The sequence below is a fragment of the Gossypium hirsutum genome, chromosome A05 (assembly GCF_007990345.1).
Source record: "Gossypium hirsutum isolate 1008001.06 chromosome A05, Gossypium_hirsutum_v2.1, whole genome shotgun sequence".
NCBI classification, from domain to species: Eukaryota; Viridiplantae; Streptophyta; class Magnoliopsida; order Malvales; family Malvaceae; genus Gossypium; species Gossypium hirsutum.
Genome location: NC_053428.1, coordinates 105,742,624 through 105,756,657, shown reverse-complemented (window position 1 = coordinate 105,756,657; position 14,034 = coordinate 105,742,624). Strand labels below are relative to the sequence as shown.

The window sequence follows — 14,034 nt, the reverse complement described above, 5'->3', positions numbered from 1 at the left end:
TGGCTCAACAAGTTTGGCCACTTGAGCATGAACTTACTATTATGCTCGTTGGTACACATAATTCCTTAATATGAGGACGTTCCTTGTTCGCGTATGAACATGTTTGAGCAATTAGCCTAAATCAATCATTATATGGCTAAGAGGGTTAGAAATTATTATCCTAGATAATGTTTTTGATAATGACATGGTCAACATGATGGTCCTAAATATCAATATAAATTTCATGCTCTTTAGGGAAATATTTATCCTGATCCTTCAAATCAATCAAACAAAAAGAATCGAGGTTCTCAGGGCCAATAGGAATATTTTGCACCAAGACAAACTGATTCATTTCACTTGACCAAGTTGTTGCCACTTGATAATGTGGAAGCATTTAATCAACACTTAGACCTCCAAACTTCAACTTACTCGCACACTACCTCTTATATAATATCAATAATGTCATTCTCTAAGTATGACCTAAGATGTTAAATATAAAGGACATTATATATATTCATAATTTAATACATCTAAGATATTAAGCAGGATTATATTTTTACCTTCAATATGTTTGGGAAGGGATTGGTGCTAACCATGACATTTATATACACGCCTATGCTTGCAAAAGCATATTGCTATTTTTAATTTCATTGATATAATGTCAAGTCGCCTTACAAAACCCCTTATAGAGGTATACTAGAATTGATGCTCTTAGCTGAGTGTACTGACTAAATCAAAGTTTGATGATAGATTCAAATACATGCAATGGACCATGTTGTTTGAATTATTTGGAAATAACATTCCTCCTATCATGTATAACATTAAAGCTTTGATATATTGATCCATCCTTCTTGGCAGTTGCATTAGCTAGAAGGACTAGATTGACCATGTTACTTTTACCTTATTCCCATTGCATTCCTTTTGCCGCTTGTCCAAACTGGCACCCAATAATTGATAACATAACCGCAACATGTCAATGTTACTCTCTTTGATTATTGTTTGTTTGTAAATTTGAAAGTCGATTATTAAAGCTACACCTTCTAATGTTATGATAGTTTTCCTACATGGAAATTGAAACTTATGTATTTCAGGCCTCCATCTTTCAAGTAAATTAGCAAATAACTCCACCATTTCAAATTAAGGCATTATTGTTGCTAATAAACCAATCCTCTTTAAGTGGTTTTTGAGACATCAATTTGACATGCCAAAATGAAAAATTATGTTAGGCCTTAGCATTCCAATTTCTTCGACTTAAAAAATTAACAATAAAAATATTATTTATTCTACTAAAATCTAAAATAAGTTTCATAATAATAAAGTTTAATTGTAATAAAAAATTTAAAAATCAAGTATAAAATTTTACCATGTTTACGAATAATGAAGTTACGATTCATGTTGGAGCCTCAATAAAACTTTTTTTTTAATGGTAAAAAAAGCTGAGAATTTAATTTGTGCTTGAGGGGAGTTGAGTTTTTTTAAAAGATTTTGTGTGAAAATAAACTAGAATAGAGTGAATGTAAGATAATACCTGAATGTATTAAATGGTTAGTTGAACTTATAAGTAATAAATTCCAAAATTGAGATCTTACATTTTGTTGAGGCTAAGCCATGTTATTGGTTCTAATACTTATTAAGTAAACTACATCCAAAGTTATTAAACTTTTAGTAAGTTTATGCTTTGATCACACAACTTTAAAAAATTACAAAATGGTCATTAAACAATTTGAAAATTTTCATTGAAGTAACTAAATTATTTGAAAGTTTTTATTTAATTCACTGGTTTGTTAAGTTTTTTCTAGTTGTCCAATTAGTGAGCTCCAAACAATGATTTGATGATCGGTACATTGAATTAGTATCCATTGACGAGTAGAATAACATTCCTTAGATTCTAGTTGATTTAATGGTTAGTGTCGGAGATCGAAAAAGAAAGTTGTTCGGATTTTGGTTCGCAAATTAATAACGTTCAAAGATGTTTCATTAAAAAAAAACCTGAATTATAGAAGAGAAGAAGAAGGACAATTTTTGATTGGTGCAAGCAGTGCAAACAGAGAAGGCCATTCAACAATGATTTTAACAGCCTAGTGACTTAAAAGAAAATTGTAAAATAATTCAATGACCATTTTGTAATTTTTTGAAGTTAAATGACCAAAACATAAACCTACTAGTAGTTTATGATTTTAAATATAGTTTACCTACATTTATATTCTCTAAATCCAATAACCATTTAATTAGGGATCACACTAAGGGGACAGACATGGCCTTAGCCCACAAAATGGCAAATTATTATTTTTAATTATTTGAAAATTTTAAAATTATTAGTTTAATGGTAAAAGTACACTTAGTCTTTCTCAAAGATGATTTTTTTTAGTTTAATCCCTTTAAAATTATAAAATAACAAGTATATATAAAGAAAAAAATATTCTTTGATTACTTTATAATTTAATTTTGGCCTCACAAAATAAACTTGTGACTTACGACTAATTTAACGTTGTTTTAAAAAAACAATTTTGGAACAAAAAAATACTTTTGAGACAAAATCATTACTAAACAATATATTTGTAAGAGAAATAAAACTAAGAGATAATATTTGGTTAAAGATGGTTGTGAAATTAAAAAAAAAAAACTCTCCTTGAAATTAAAATTTAATTTTTCTTGTATATTAATAAAGAGCCCCCCCTTTTTTTTTTAAGTATAAAATAGTGTTTATGTGAAATTAAACTAGTGTAGTATTCTTGAATAAGAAATAAACTAAATATAGTAATACAAAGAGTTGGAATTTGGAGATCGTCTTTTTTTTTCTTTGAAAGAAATTAATTTGGAGATTGTCAGTGGTTATGCGCTGTAGACGACAGGGTAAAAGGTAAGAGGAAGAGGGAAGAAAAACAAAATTAAAATCAAAAGGAAAGGGATAACAGATTTACCTCCGCCGCTAAGGCTGATTGGCGGAGAGATTTGGGTCCTCTTCCCAACAAAATCCTAATACGGAGATTAGTTGTTTCTTTTTCTTAATTGAATTGAATCAGCAATAATAGATGGGGAATTTATTGGCGAAGAAACCCAAGATCACCGAAGTCGATCGAGCAATTCTCTCGCTCAAGACTCAGAGACGCAAGCTTGGTCAATACCAGCAACAGGTTTCTTTGCTTCTCTCTTTTCTTTTTCCTTGAAAAAACTATTTGTGTTTATAAGTTAATTCAGTTCTAATTCTCTTTTTTTGGTCATTTTCTGTAATTTTATTTTTAGCTTCATTTTTGTTTACATTTTTCGTCTTTCTTAGCTGGAGGCTGTTATAGAAGCAGAAAAGCAAGCTGCTAGAGACTTGATTCGTGAAAAGAGGAAGGATAGAGCTTTGTTAGCTTTGAAGAAGAAGAAAGCTCAAGAAGAACTATTGAAGCAAGTTGATACCTGGCTTATTAATGTTGAGCAACAAGTAATTGAAACCTGAATTTTCATGGTGTTTGATTTTGTTTAATTTAATTTATCATTTGATATTTTTGCTAAGTTAAGTTCTTGCAATTCTTTTTGTAAGGCAATAAGGGTTTGATCAAATATCAAGTCAATCCTTTACAATGTATTTTTACAGAGCTAGCATTGACATGGGCACTGCTCTGTTACCTTACTTTTGGGTTCTAGTGTTACTATTTGAAAATGCATATATAGATTTAAAATACTAATTCTTCTCTCAGTTGGCAGATATTGAACTAGCAAGCAAGCAAAAAGCAGTTTTTGATAGTTTGAAAGCAGGTAACAATGCAATTAAGGCAATACAAAGTGAGATCAACATTGATGATGTGCAGAAGTTAATGGATGACACCGAAGAGGCTAAGGCTTATCAAGATGTGAGCTTCGTTTCAATTCTTACTAATCTTTGTTCCTTTTAATTCATTGTGAATTTGCTCGCTTGCTTGAGTTCTCTGTCGAAAATGAATATGATCCTTGATGTAGATGTCTCTTCTCTGTTGTCTCACTCACTATCCCTCATTGTTTGTTTTCAAGTGTCTGTCCACTTCAGATAAGATGTTTATCATGCCATAAGTTAGTTGCTTATGAATCAGGGCATTTTAATCTATTTTGAAGTTCTCTTCAAAAAGAAGAAAAAGGTAAACAACCAATGTTTAAGTCTCTAAAACAGAATGGTTAAAATTACCAGGTTGCCATTAGGATGTAGAATTCAAGCTGGCAGAGGACAGCATTACATTATACATCATTTTCAAGAAGATTTTATCACATTTTTTTCTCTTAGATATGTTTTTCTTTTATTATTTCAAATTTTCCTTCTAAATATCCTTGAATGACATAGATGATCATGAAGCCTGTAAACACGACATGCTTATGGTTTTAGACAAGGAAGCTATAAATGGAGATTAAGACATGTTTTCTCATTTTTCTGAAGAATCACTTGCATTTTCCTTTTTCTCATGTTGATTTTATTAACTAAGCTTTCTCTTTATCTGCCAAAAGGTGTGGCATTTTTGTCCATTAGATCATATATTCAACAATTCCTCATCACACGGGCTTTCTGCTTTTTCTCCATTATTGTTTTCTTTTTTCTCTGAAATGGGCTGTATATTTGTAATTTTTTAGGAAATTAATGCGATCTTGGGGGAGAAGTTATCAGCAGAAGATGAAGAGGAGATTTTGGCAGAATTTGAGAACTTGGAAACTCAGGTATTTGTTCAGTTATAACTAGTAAAAATTACAATTGCATTTGATTAAATAGCCATCTATGGTTTGCTGATTCTTTAGGTGGTGCTCATTGATGATCTTATTTCTTCAATTAAGAAACAAAATTTATAGAAATATTATTTTATGCGTCTTTCCAAAAATATGCCAAATATTGGCCCTAGGCTCTATAATGCTAAAGTTCCACAGTTCTAGTAGTTAAAATTTACTATAGTTTATTTATTTATAGAATAGTACAAATTAACCTTAAAATTTTTATGATTTGCAACTGTTCCTAACCCTTTGTCTATTTTCCTCTCCACTGTTTTTATTTTTCTGAATTTGTTTAATTCGGAGACCAACAGAAATTAGGAATGGAGGAATAGAGGTTAAGTAAATTAGAAGGTTGGTCTTCTTGTTTCTAGTGCCAGGAAAGGAAATAACAAAAACAATCTGTTCTCATTCATAGATCTTACATGGAACCTACTCATTAAAAATAAAACTTGGACTTTAAATGGTAAAAATAAAAAAGACATAAAACCCTAAAACAGAATCTACTGTAGTTAAGAGATCGTGAAATAAAATTGTCTAACATTACTCCTACAGTAGTATGAACTACGCATGCATGCATGTGTATTTTATGAATGTACACATTTAATTTTCACCATACACAAAGTCTGAGGTGGGAAAGTCAACTGCACTGTCTAACCTCTAGTTTTCAATTCTTTAGCTTCTCTGCACATTTCTGCTTTATGTTTTGCTGGCATTCAAAAGCTGCTCTGTGAATGTGTATTTACTGTTTTATACTCTTCACTGGTTGCAACCTGCTTTGCAAAGTCCTTAATCACTACATTCTCAAAATCATCACCCTACATTTTATCTTCACTCTTTACAATTCTTCCAAAGGATACAAGAACAATAACCTAAATTCCTTATTGTTATATTTCCAAATTGCCGGGGTTTAAAAAAGTATCTAGTCTTGTTAACTTTATTTACTCTAACTAAAATAACCTTTCATGGGATGGTATGCGAGCTCCTTATTGACCCTCCAAGAAGTTACTATTTATGGCTGACCAATAAACTTTGACAACTATCTGCGTTGGCAAACATCATACATCCTCATAGGTCTAAAACAGTAAGGAGAATATCCAGAAACAGCTGAAAATTACTGCCAATGAAGTCAAATAGGTCGTCTCATATCTTGAAAGATGTGGAAAAATGGCTGAAAATTTCAACCGTGTGAAAACTATTAAGGTTGACCCACATGATTAACTGCTTACGCTATCTATGGTTTGTTGGCCCCCTTGCAATTCCCTTTATCTTGTTTCCTGTTGGTTGCACTTATGGTATTGTCGAAAGGGGAGGAGAAGTTTGTAAATATGTAAAGCGAATGTGACCATCAGGGTAGTCTTAAAAACATTGAAATCTTGGGTAATAACCAACCCAAGCTGCTTAGTTGCAAAAGTCAGATTAACCAACTTAGATGTTAGACTTATCAGACACAGACAATAACATAATCAAGAAAAGGAATCAATAATGGAAGCAATAAAGAGAGAACACACTGATATACGAGGTTAAGGAACTAAATCTCTATATCCATGAGCACAACAAATAAGAAATTCACTATCAAAGAAAAAAGATTACCATGTTGAAACTCACCCAAAGCCCCAGTTGCTGTGTCAAGCCACTTACTTTGGGTTTTGTGTGTTTCCCATTATTTTGATCATAGGTACATAACCAAACCCTAGACCTAATAAAAGAGCTTAAAAAATTTCTTGTTCCATTAATCTGTTTCTCTAGAAAACTCCTCCATGGTCTCCGTTTATATTTACAAACTTTTCCTTTCCTTCCCTAAAGGCCATAAAGGTTCCCAATAAAAGACAAGGGAAAGGGCAAAAGTGATTGCAATGGGGATAACAACTTGTAATGGCACTGGCCTTATGAACTTTAATATGGCTAAAGTTTTCAACCATTTCTCTACGGCTTTCAAGATGACCAAAATACTTTGTTTTTGCCAAACAAACCGTTTGTTGACTCCTATAGAAAACAAGACATTTCTTTATAGATTGCCAATGATTTTCTGAAACCAGACTAGGTGTTATGAACTCAATACCAGCAATGGGAGAAACTCAAGATAAACCAAGATTGAATTGATAGATTGCAAAATGCAGCACAATCAAGAACAAGTAATATAGAAGAGCAACAGAATAAAGGAAATAGGAAAAGAAGAAAGAAATGAAGAGAGAATTGAGCTAACAGATTGATTCCCTCCCCGTTGCCCTTTTCCCACTTTTATTAGCCAAGTAAAAACGATTATAACAAACTAAACATAATCAGCAAGGCCTGAGGAAGTTTTCGCTCATGTGTACTCCTCCTTGGCTGATCTGTCACTTGTTGAGATGGCAGCTGCTGATTTGGTTCTATGGATAAAACACTAGGCCACAATTTTTTTGCCAGTAGGTGATGGTGATAATCATCTCTCTGTTAGTCCTCTTCATACTCTTCTCTTTGCTTCTTTGCACTTTCCTGATAGTTTTTTGCCTTTGATACCAAATATGAGATAGAAAAGCAATTCAAAATTTCAACCTAGAATTTGTTTGACTTAAAGATCTTGGGAGAGAGCTTTAGAGAATAGGCAGCCCAGAGGTGTCTTCTGGTTTCTAATGCCAGAAAATGAAGAAAATAATTTCTTTGAATTGTTGTTTCTAAAAGTTTAAATTCCTCAATGTCTCTGAGCATTTGAATAGCAGAAAAGCCTTGGTGTGCAAACGCTAACCCTATAGATAAATCATTGAATGCATTTTACCTATAGATATTATTTATTAGTATGGGATATATATTGAACCATGAGATTGGACCTGTTTGCTCATGTTAAGCTTGGCTTTTTTCTTCCTTTTTATTGGATTTATGAAAAAACTAGAAATCCTTGGTGGTGTGTAAGCATGGAAAGGTCTTTTGTTTAGTATATCATTCGGGATTTTGCTTTGTTTATTAGCATATGGTTTGTTTCGTCAACCATTTTCTGTTCGAATGACAAACTGAATGTTGTTTAGATGGCCGTTCAAGATATGCCAGAAGTGCCTAGTAAAGCAGGATCTGAAGAACAAAAGTTGGATCTTCCTGATGTGCCAACCAAGAAACCAGTTGCTTCCAATGCAGCTACAGATGATGCTGAAATTTCCACAAAAAGAAGAGGTCTCTCTCTCTCTCTCTCTCTCTCTCTCTCTCTCTCTCTCTCTAGATATACACACACACATACAATACATGCCGATACAAGCGCTCACACACACACACACAGTCAAAATGCCCATGCTTACTCACACATGACACATGCATGCACTCTCTGCATGATTGAGAAGTTCTAACTACTGACAATTTAAAAAAAAAAAAAACAGTTACGGAGGAACCCCTACCTGCATGATTGAGAAAAAGACGTGCTGTTTCATGATAAGGAGCTTGCGATTATTAATTACCATTTCCCGGCTGCTTCGTCCTATATTTAATCTGATCTGTTTATTTCCAATTCCATGAAAGAGTTTGGTGGTCAAATATTTCCATGTCAGTGCGTACGGATCTGTATAAATACCCATAATTTACATAATGGTGATTATTGTTATTTGCTTATTTTCTGCCCTTGTACATTAGCTTGTTGGATCATCTATCTGGGTAAGGTTTTAACTTTTAATTCATATATATGCATATATGTGTGTATATAACTGAACTGGAATGAATGCTTTATTTCTCCTTAAACATTATGCATTAATGATTTTCTAAGGTGTCGGAAGTGGTACTAACAAGTGCTTAATTGGGAGATTGTTTAATGGTTTGGATCATTTTGGGTTTTTACTCAAAATAATTCTAAATGGAGATTATTTTCTGGACAAATTCAATGAAAAATCTGATTGAATATCTTGGTGAAATGAAAAAAAAAAAGAAAAAGAAGAAGAAGAAAGCCCAGATCAGATTGGAGCAGTAGCTAAGGATTAATTCAGGGCTAATGATAATCAAGTGTTTTGATTGAATTTGAGTTTATTATTGATTATTGTTACCAATATTTCAAACTATTTGTATAGAAGCAGAAAAAGAAATGAAAAGAAAATCAGTGTCATTTTCAATTAAACCAAAAGCTAAATGCGTGGGAGCAATTGCATCCACCAACCTGCCTAGACCTAATCTTACCAATTCAACTCTGTTTTTCTTCCAAGTCAATATATATACAAATTCAAAGCAATACTCTGGTTTTCTTCTTTTTTCCACACATACAGCCATGCTATAGGGTGCTCTACTTTTAATAATAAGCACTAACTTCTACAATATAATAATCTTTAGAAATAAGATTTTCTAACTATTTTTTCTAATAAATATAATAGTATGAACGCATAGACTACTCAATTTTGAAAACAACCAATTTCTAATTTAACCATTTTTTTTATTTTTAAAAGATGAATTAATATGATGACATCCAAAGAATGTCATTTTTTTGAAGCACCTAAGGATAATTTCCGTATAAAAATTAATATAAATTTCACACGATAATAAGAGAGCAGGTAGAGTTCTGATGTTTTTAAAAATGATGAAATTTTAATATAATTTATTTAAATAATGTAATTATTGTAAATTAATACTTAACCCTTGAAAACAAATTAATTTAATTCTTAAATTATTTATGGATATACTTTGTAAATTATAACTTAAAATTGGACGTCATAATCCACATAAAACATGTTTTTGCTACCTACTATGTCTACATACATGATTAGATGATGAATAGAAAAATTAAATAAATAAATTTTCTCTTTCTCATATAGAAAACCACATACTTACTATGAATGGCATAGCGAAAAACATGGTCCACTCACTCGACACACTGCTTATATTCCAAAGTCGACAATAATTGGACTCCCAAACAGTGCGAGAATATTAATGGGGTTGTTTCTAATTTTTCAATATTGGTAGGCTGATGCTGGGCCAACGTCAATACCAATGTTTGAAGCACGCAGCTCCCATTTTTTCCCCTCATCCTTCAATTTCATTACATAACTGATAAAAAAACCACTAGTGCAAAAAAAGCTGCTTTAAAGCTTTTCTTTTTTTTTTTATTATTTTATTTTCAGTGCTGACGACTTGAGAATTTACCCTACTCTTACGTTATGTCCTAAATCTATACATACTGTGGCCAACCAAGCTTTGTTTTTTTTGTCTTTTGATATCTTTCTTGAGTTGTAGATGCAAAGCAAAGTTCATGTTTTTATAAGGAAAAAGGTTCAGTTTTTGGGGGAAGTTGATGAAACCCCCCCACTTTGATTTTCATCTCCACCTTTGGAATCCATGTTTCTGGGTGGAAAATTGTAGAATAAAGGGGGAATCACAAACCCATTTGTATTCAAGGCTTGATTTGGGTAACATGATCTCTCTGAATTCTGTTTGTCTATTTATTTATTTATAGATTCAGAATTGTTTCTTTTTGTTTCCTTGAATATTGATTTGTAGCTTAATTTGTTGGGGAGGGGGGGAGGAATCTTAATAACCCCGAAGAATAAATAACTGACACTGCCATGTTACCCGAAACTTGTGGTTCTAGCTTGTTTCTTGCGTTACCTGATGATGTGTTTGCTATCATATCACGGTCCCTTTCACTAAAGGATATGTGTAATCTTAGTATATGTTGCAAAAGTCTATCTGCACTTGTAGCCTCTGAAAAGATTTGGCTCAGTCAATGTGATGTAGTTGGAATTGTGCCTACAAGGGACCTAGTGGAGTGGAGGGAAGGTGTAGTATCTTATAAGGCGCTTTGTCGCTTCCTTGTTAGAGTAAAGCCATTAATTGGGATTTGGGTTCACCAGAATCCTGAGCTTGGCAATGTAGTCTATGTAATGCCTGGTTTTGTTTCTGTTGTTGGATGTCGAATAATTCCGCAAGAGCTTGGCCCGTTAGGAATCGAGGATGGCCCCATTCTGTGGGCACCAGTGTTTGAAATTATTGGTGATTTTGATGGTTCTACCACGTTTCTTCTTCACGGTAGGGAGAAAGGATGTGACTTTTTATATCCTGGTTTGGTGGAATCCGTGGAGCAGAACTGCAATGTGCTATTTCTTGAGGTTGAGCCTAGAGAAAAAAGGAATGGATGTAAATTGTTGCCTAGTAAGAGCTTTACTCATCATTCCACTGAGGAGATTTCAAGAAAGGTTTGTAGATCAAATAGTGGTTTATCGAGATCACAACAGGTCTCTGGACGGAGCGAGGCTGTAGTTCCTTTTAGTCGGTTAGCTTTTGGTGATAGAAGAACGTTGCTTGAGACTGTCACCGGCCAAGTTCGTCTAATGGTTACTGATTCTATATGTGAGCCTCTATTTCCACGATTGAGGGAGGACGCAGAGAATTTCCAAAAAGATTTGATACTTCTGTTGCAGCGAAGATCGTCGCTTCTTCAGATGTATAAATTTGGTAGTGATCACAGTTGCACAGATTTGAATGAGAGTACTGCGATTTCTGCTGGTCCTATTCAGTTGGAACTCAGTGACATTAGAAAGAGCCTTGACCGTTCTAGTTCTAGTTCTACTTCTACTTCTACTTCTCTGAATGGAGATGATAGTCAGACACATGGCAACAATAGGAAAAGTATAGGTGGGTACTTCAGAGCCAGCATTAAGCAAATTCTTCGGAAATCTAGTTCTCTCAATGGTGGTCGAGCAATGTCAAGACTTAATTCTTCTAGCGGTGAGAATAGGCATGCTCTACTTCATGATTTTCTAAATTCAGGGGATACTATAGGGCTGACATTGCATGCAACGACAATGAAGTTATCAGCTTATCGAGCTTGGCCTAATATGCATGATACACAGTTTGCTCTTTACAAGCTGCCCATGCGGGTTCCTATGGAGGACCAAGAGTATGCTGGTTTATGGGGAGGAACATTTGGTTGGCCTCCAGGAAGGCCAACTGAAGACAAGCCTGGGAAAGCTCTGTTCTTTCTTTTGCTCTCTTACGAAGAGACAGATGGAAAACGGTCTCTCATTGCAACTAAAATATTGGAAGGCACCCACTATGTTCTGCACCCAAATGGTTCTGCAATGTTCATAGTGAATATTGATGAACCTTCACTTGACCCATTTCCTTGGGATAGTGATGCAGATTCGCATCCTGTCAGTGTGAAGCATGCTTTCATGGGAGAAGGTATTGCAAATGGATATGGTTTTAGATATCCTGGCTCAAAGCCTGGCTCTCTTTTTGTTATTCAAAATGGTCTGCTTGCCTTCATATGGAAGGAATCCAGGGCTGTCTTGACCCTGCAAAGACTCAACTTGCAAGATCTTTTGAAGAAAGGTGAACAGGTGCCTGCTTTACCTCCAGTTGCCAACTTTTCATATTTGACCAAATCCTACTCAAATGTGTTTGCGGGGTTCTCAAACACCTCAACGTTTTCATCTTCCTTAAGGTTTGTGTTATATCCTATAGAAGAATGTTTTAAATCTTTTTTTCCCCAAACTGCCCCTTAGCTAATGAATGTTGTCCTTCGTTTGCTCTATTTATTGCACTCATGCTGTACTTAATTCATAAACAAGGAAATTCTTTTTTGGTTATTTGGCATGAGAATAACAATGATATTGAGTTCTGTTTTTTTAGTAGTGTGAGGGGTGGGGGAAGTGACAGCTAAACAAACAACTCAATTAATGTTGCGCTTTATATACTGCTATGAGTTCCCAGTTGCTATTTATTTTTCAATTGCATCCTGACAAGCCTACAAGCCTACAACTGCTATGAGTCTCTTCTTGTTACTATCTAACTTTCTTTTTCTTCTGAGCTTCTGGTTTGTTTACTTTATGAGTGAAAAAAATACTTATATTTTATGAGTTAGGGCCTTTTAGAGTATGTCTTGTTTATTGGAGAACTTCTGTCAATTGTTTGACGGCAGAGATTCTAAGGAACTGCTCAGTTCATGGTATCGTGAATCTGATCTTGCATTTTATTGGCTAAACAACTTTCTCTTGATTTATCATGTTCTGGCTTAGTTTCTTTCTATAGGTCAAGTGAATTAAGTATGGCTTGGTAGGTGGTTTATAAATTTAACCTGGCTTTTACTTTGGTAATTTTTGGACATAATTTTCGATTAACTGTTAAATTTCTATTCACTCTTAGCATATGCACCATGTTAGGTTCAGCTTTGCAGTCTTTTTGTATTTGTTTCTCACTTCACTTGAAATGTATATAGGTAATAGTTTTTTATTTTCTGATTTTGTTGGTGCAGAATAAAATTATGCATTTTACATTCAACATTCTGTCATTGTTCATATAAATTTATGTTAACGTATCGTGTTGAAGGGTAAAAAAACAAAGAAAATGACCCCTATATGTTCAGGCCCAGATAAAGAATATTTTACTTATGGCAAGTTTTGTGAGCCTTTGAAATGAATCAATGTAACATCTTTGTTTTATGAAAGTTTGTTTACTTTTCTTTGAAGCTTGGGATGCATCTAGGATTAGTTCTTACAAGCACTAGTTCTAATTCGATAACTGTTGCTTTCTTGTATAATGTTCTGCAAATAATCATCTGTGGTTGCCCCATGTTTCTTTGGCAGGCAAAGGCATATCTAGGTCACCGATGGGACTAGAATAGTTGCAAATACTCAACTATTGTTTCCATGCCAATACGTCATGTAGAGCCGGGGCTAGTTTGCTGCTACTTGTGACTCGAGAGTGTCAGGTTTCAGGTTGTTTCCGAGACGATAAATCCGTTTCTCCGACACAACGAGGGTTATCTCCTTATGTTCGTTACAAGAGATTATTAGGTCATTCCTGTACTTCAGGTAAAGATATATATATCTATATATGTAGTCTACAATGGAGAGACATCGTATTTTGAAGATATGGTACAAGTTTTTTCCCCATTAACTTTTGAGCAGTACCTTTTTTTTTTCTTTTTATTGCTTTGGATCTTACATTGACATACTTTTACCATATGAAGAGTTGTAATAAGGATATCTTATTCGTAACTCACCTTCCCTCTCTTCTATTCCTCTACTTTCTCCGAGAAAGGAAAGCCGGTTGAAGCTGTTGATAACCCATAAAATGAATGTTTTCATGTGTAAACTGGCGTGTGAGGGAACTAAATGATATTAGCAGTTTCCAATTATCCAAGGGTATACCAGGATCTTGGTTGAATTTTTTTGCAGCGCAAGCGGTGTTGATATTGTACCGATGTGAAGTAGAGATAGAAGGCAAGGGGAAGAGAAAAGAGATGCTATGTTTGTGATTATTATGCATCTATTATTAATAGTAGAACCCTTCAATGTATTAATTTACTTATCAGAACTATTGTTTCGCTTTACTATTCTACTTGTATGCTTATAATTCTATATGCCTATAAAACCATAATTACATGGCTTATTATGTTAA

At 33.8% G+C, this 14,034-nt stretch overlaps 2 protein-coding genes across 2 annotated transcripts; both read left to right on the top strand.

Moving 5' to 3' along the window:
* Positions 1-2,501: 2,501 nt before the first annotated feature.
* LOC107959626 (vacuolar protein sorting-associated protein 20 homolog 1) lies at positions 2,502-8,265 on the top strand. Its single transcript, XM_016895719.2, has 6 exons — positions 2,502-3,113; positions 3,257-3,409; positions 3,666-3,818; positions 4,564-4,647; positions 7,695-7,836; positions 8,037-8,265. Exons 1-6 carry the CDS (start codon positions 3,012-3,014, stop codon positions 8,060-8,062), a joined length of 660 nt encoding a protein of 219 aa, XP_016751208.1. The 5' UTR covers positions 2,502-3,011; the 3' UTR covers positions 8,063-8,265.
* Positions 8,266-9,487: 1,222 nt separating this feature from the next.
* LOC107959627 (F-box protein At5g39450) lies at positions 9,488-14,034 on the top strand. Its single transcript, XM_016895720.2, has 2 exons — positions 9,488-12,076; positions 13,218-14,034. Exons 1-2 carry the CDS (start codon positions 10,197-10,199, stop codon positions 13,231-13,233), a joined length of 1,896 nt encoding a protein of 631 aa, XP_016751209.1. The 5' UTR covers positions 9,488-10,196; the 3' UTR covers positions 13,234-14,034.

Excerpts from the sequence above, each read along its gene's own strand:
- LOC107959626 (XM_016895719.2), top strand. The coding sequence starts at position 3,012 with ATGGGGAATTTATTGGCGAAGAAACCCAAGATCACCGAAGTCGATCGA. Across the intron at positions 3,819-4,563 it reads AGGCTAAGGCTTATCAAGAT|GAAATTAATGCGATCTTGGG; the intron begins GTGAGCTTCGTT and ends GTAATTTTTTAG. Across the intron at positions 4,648-7,694 it reads TTGAGAACTTGGAAACTCAG|ATGGCCGTTCAAGATATGCC; the intron begins GTATTTGTTCAG and ends AATGTTGTTTAG.
- LOC107959627 (XM_016895720.2), top strand. The coding sequence starts at position 10,197 with ATGTTACCCGAAACTTGTGGTTCTAGCTTGTTTCTTGCGTTACCTGAT.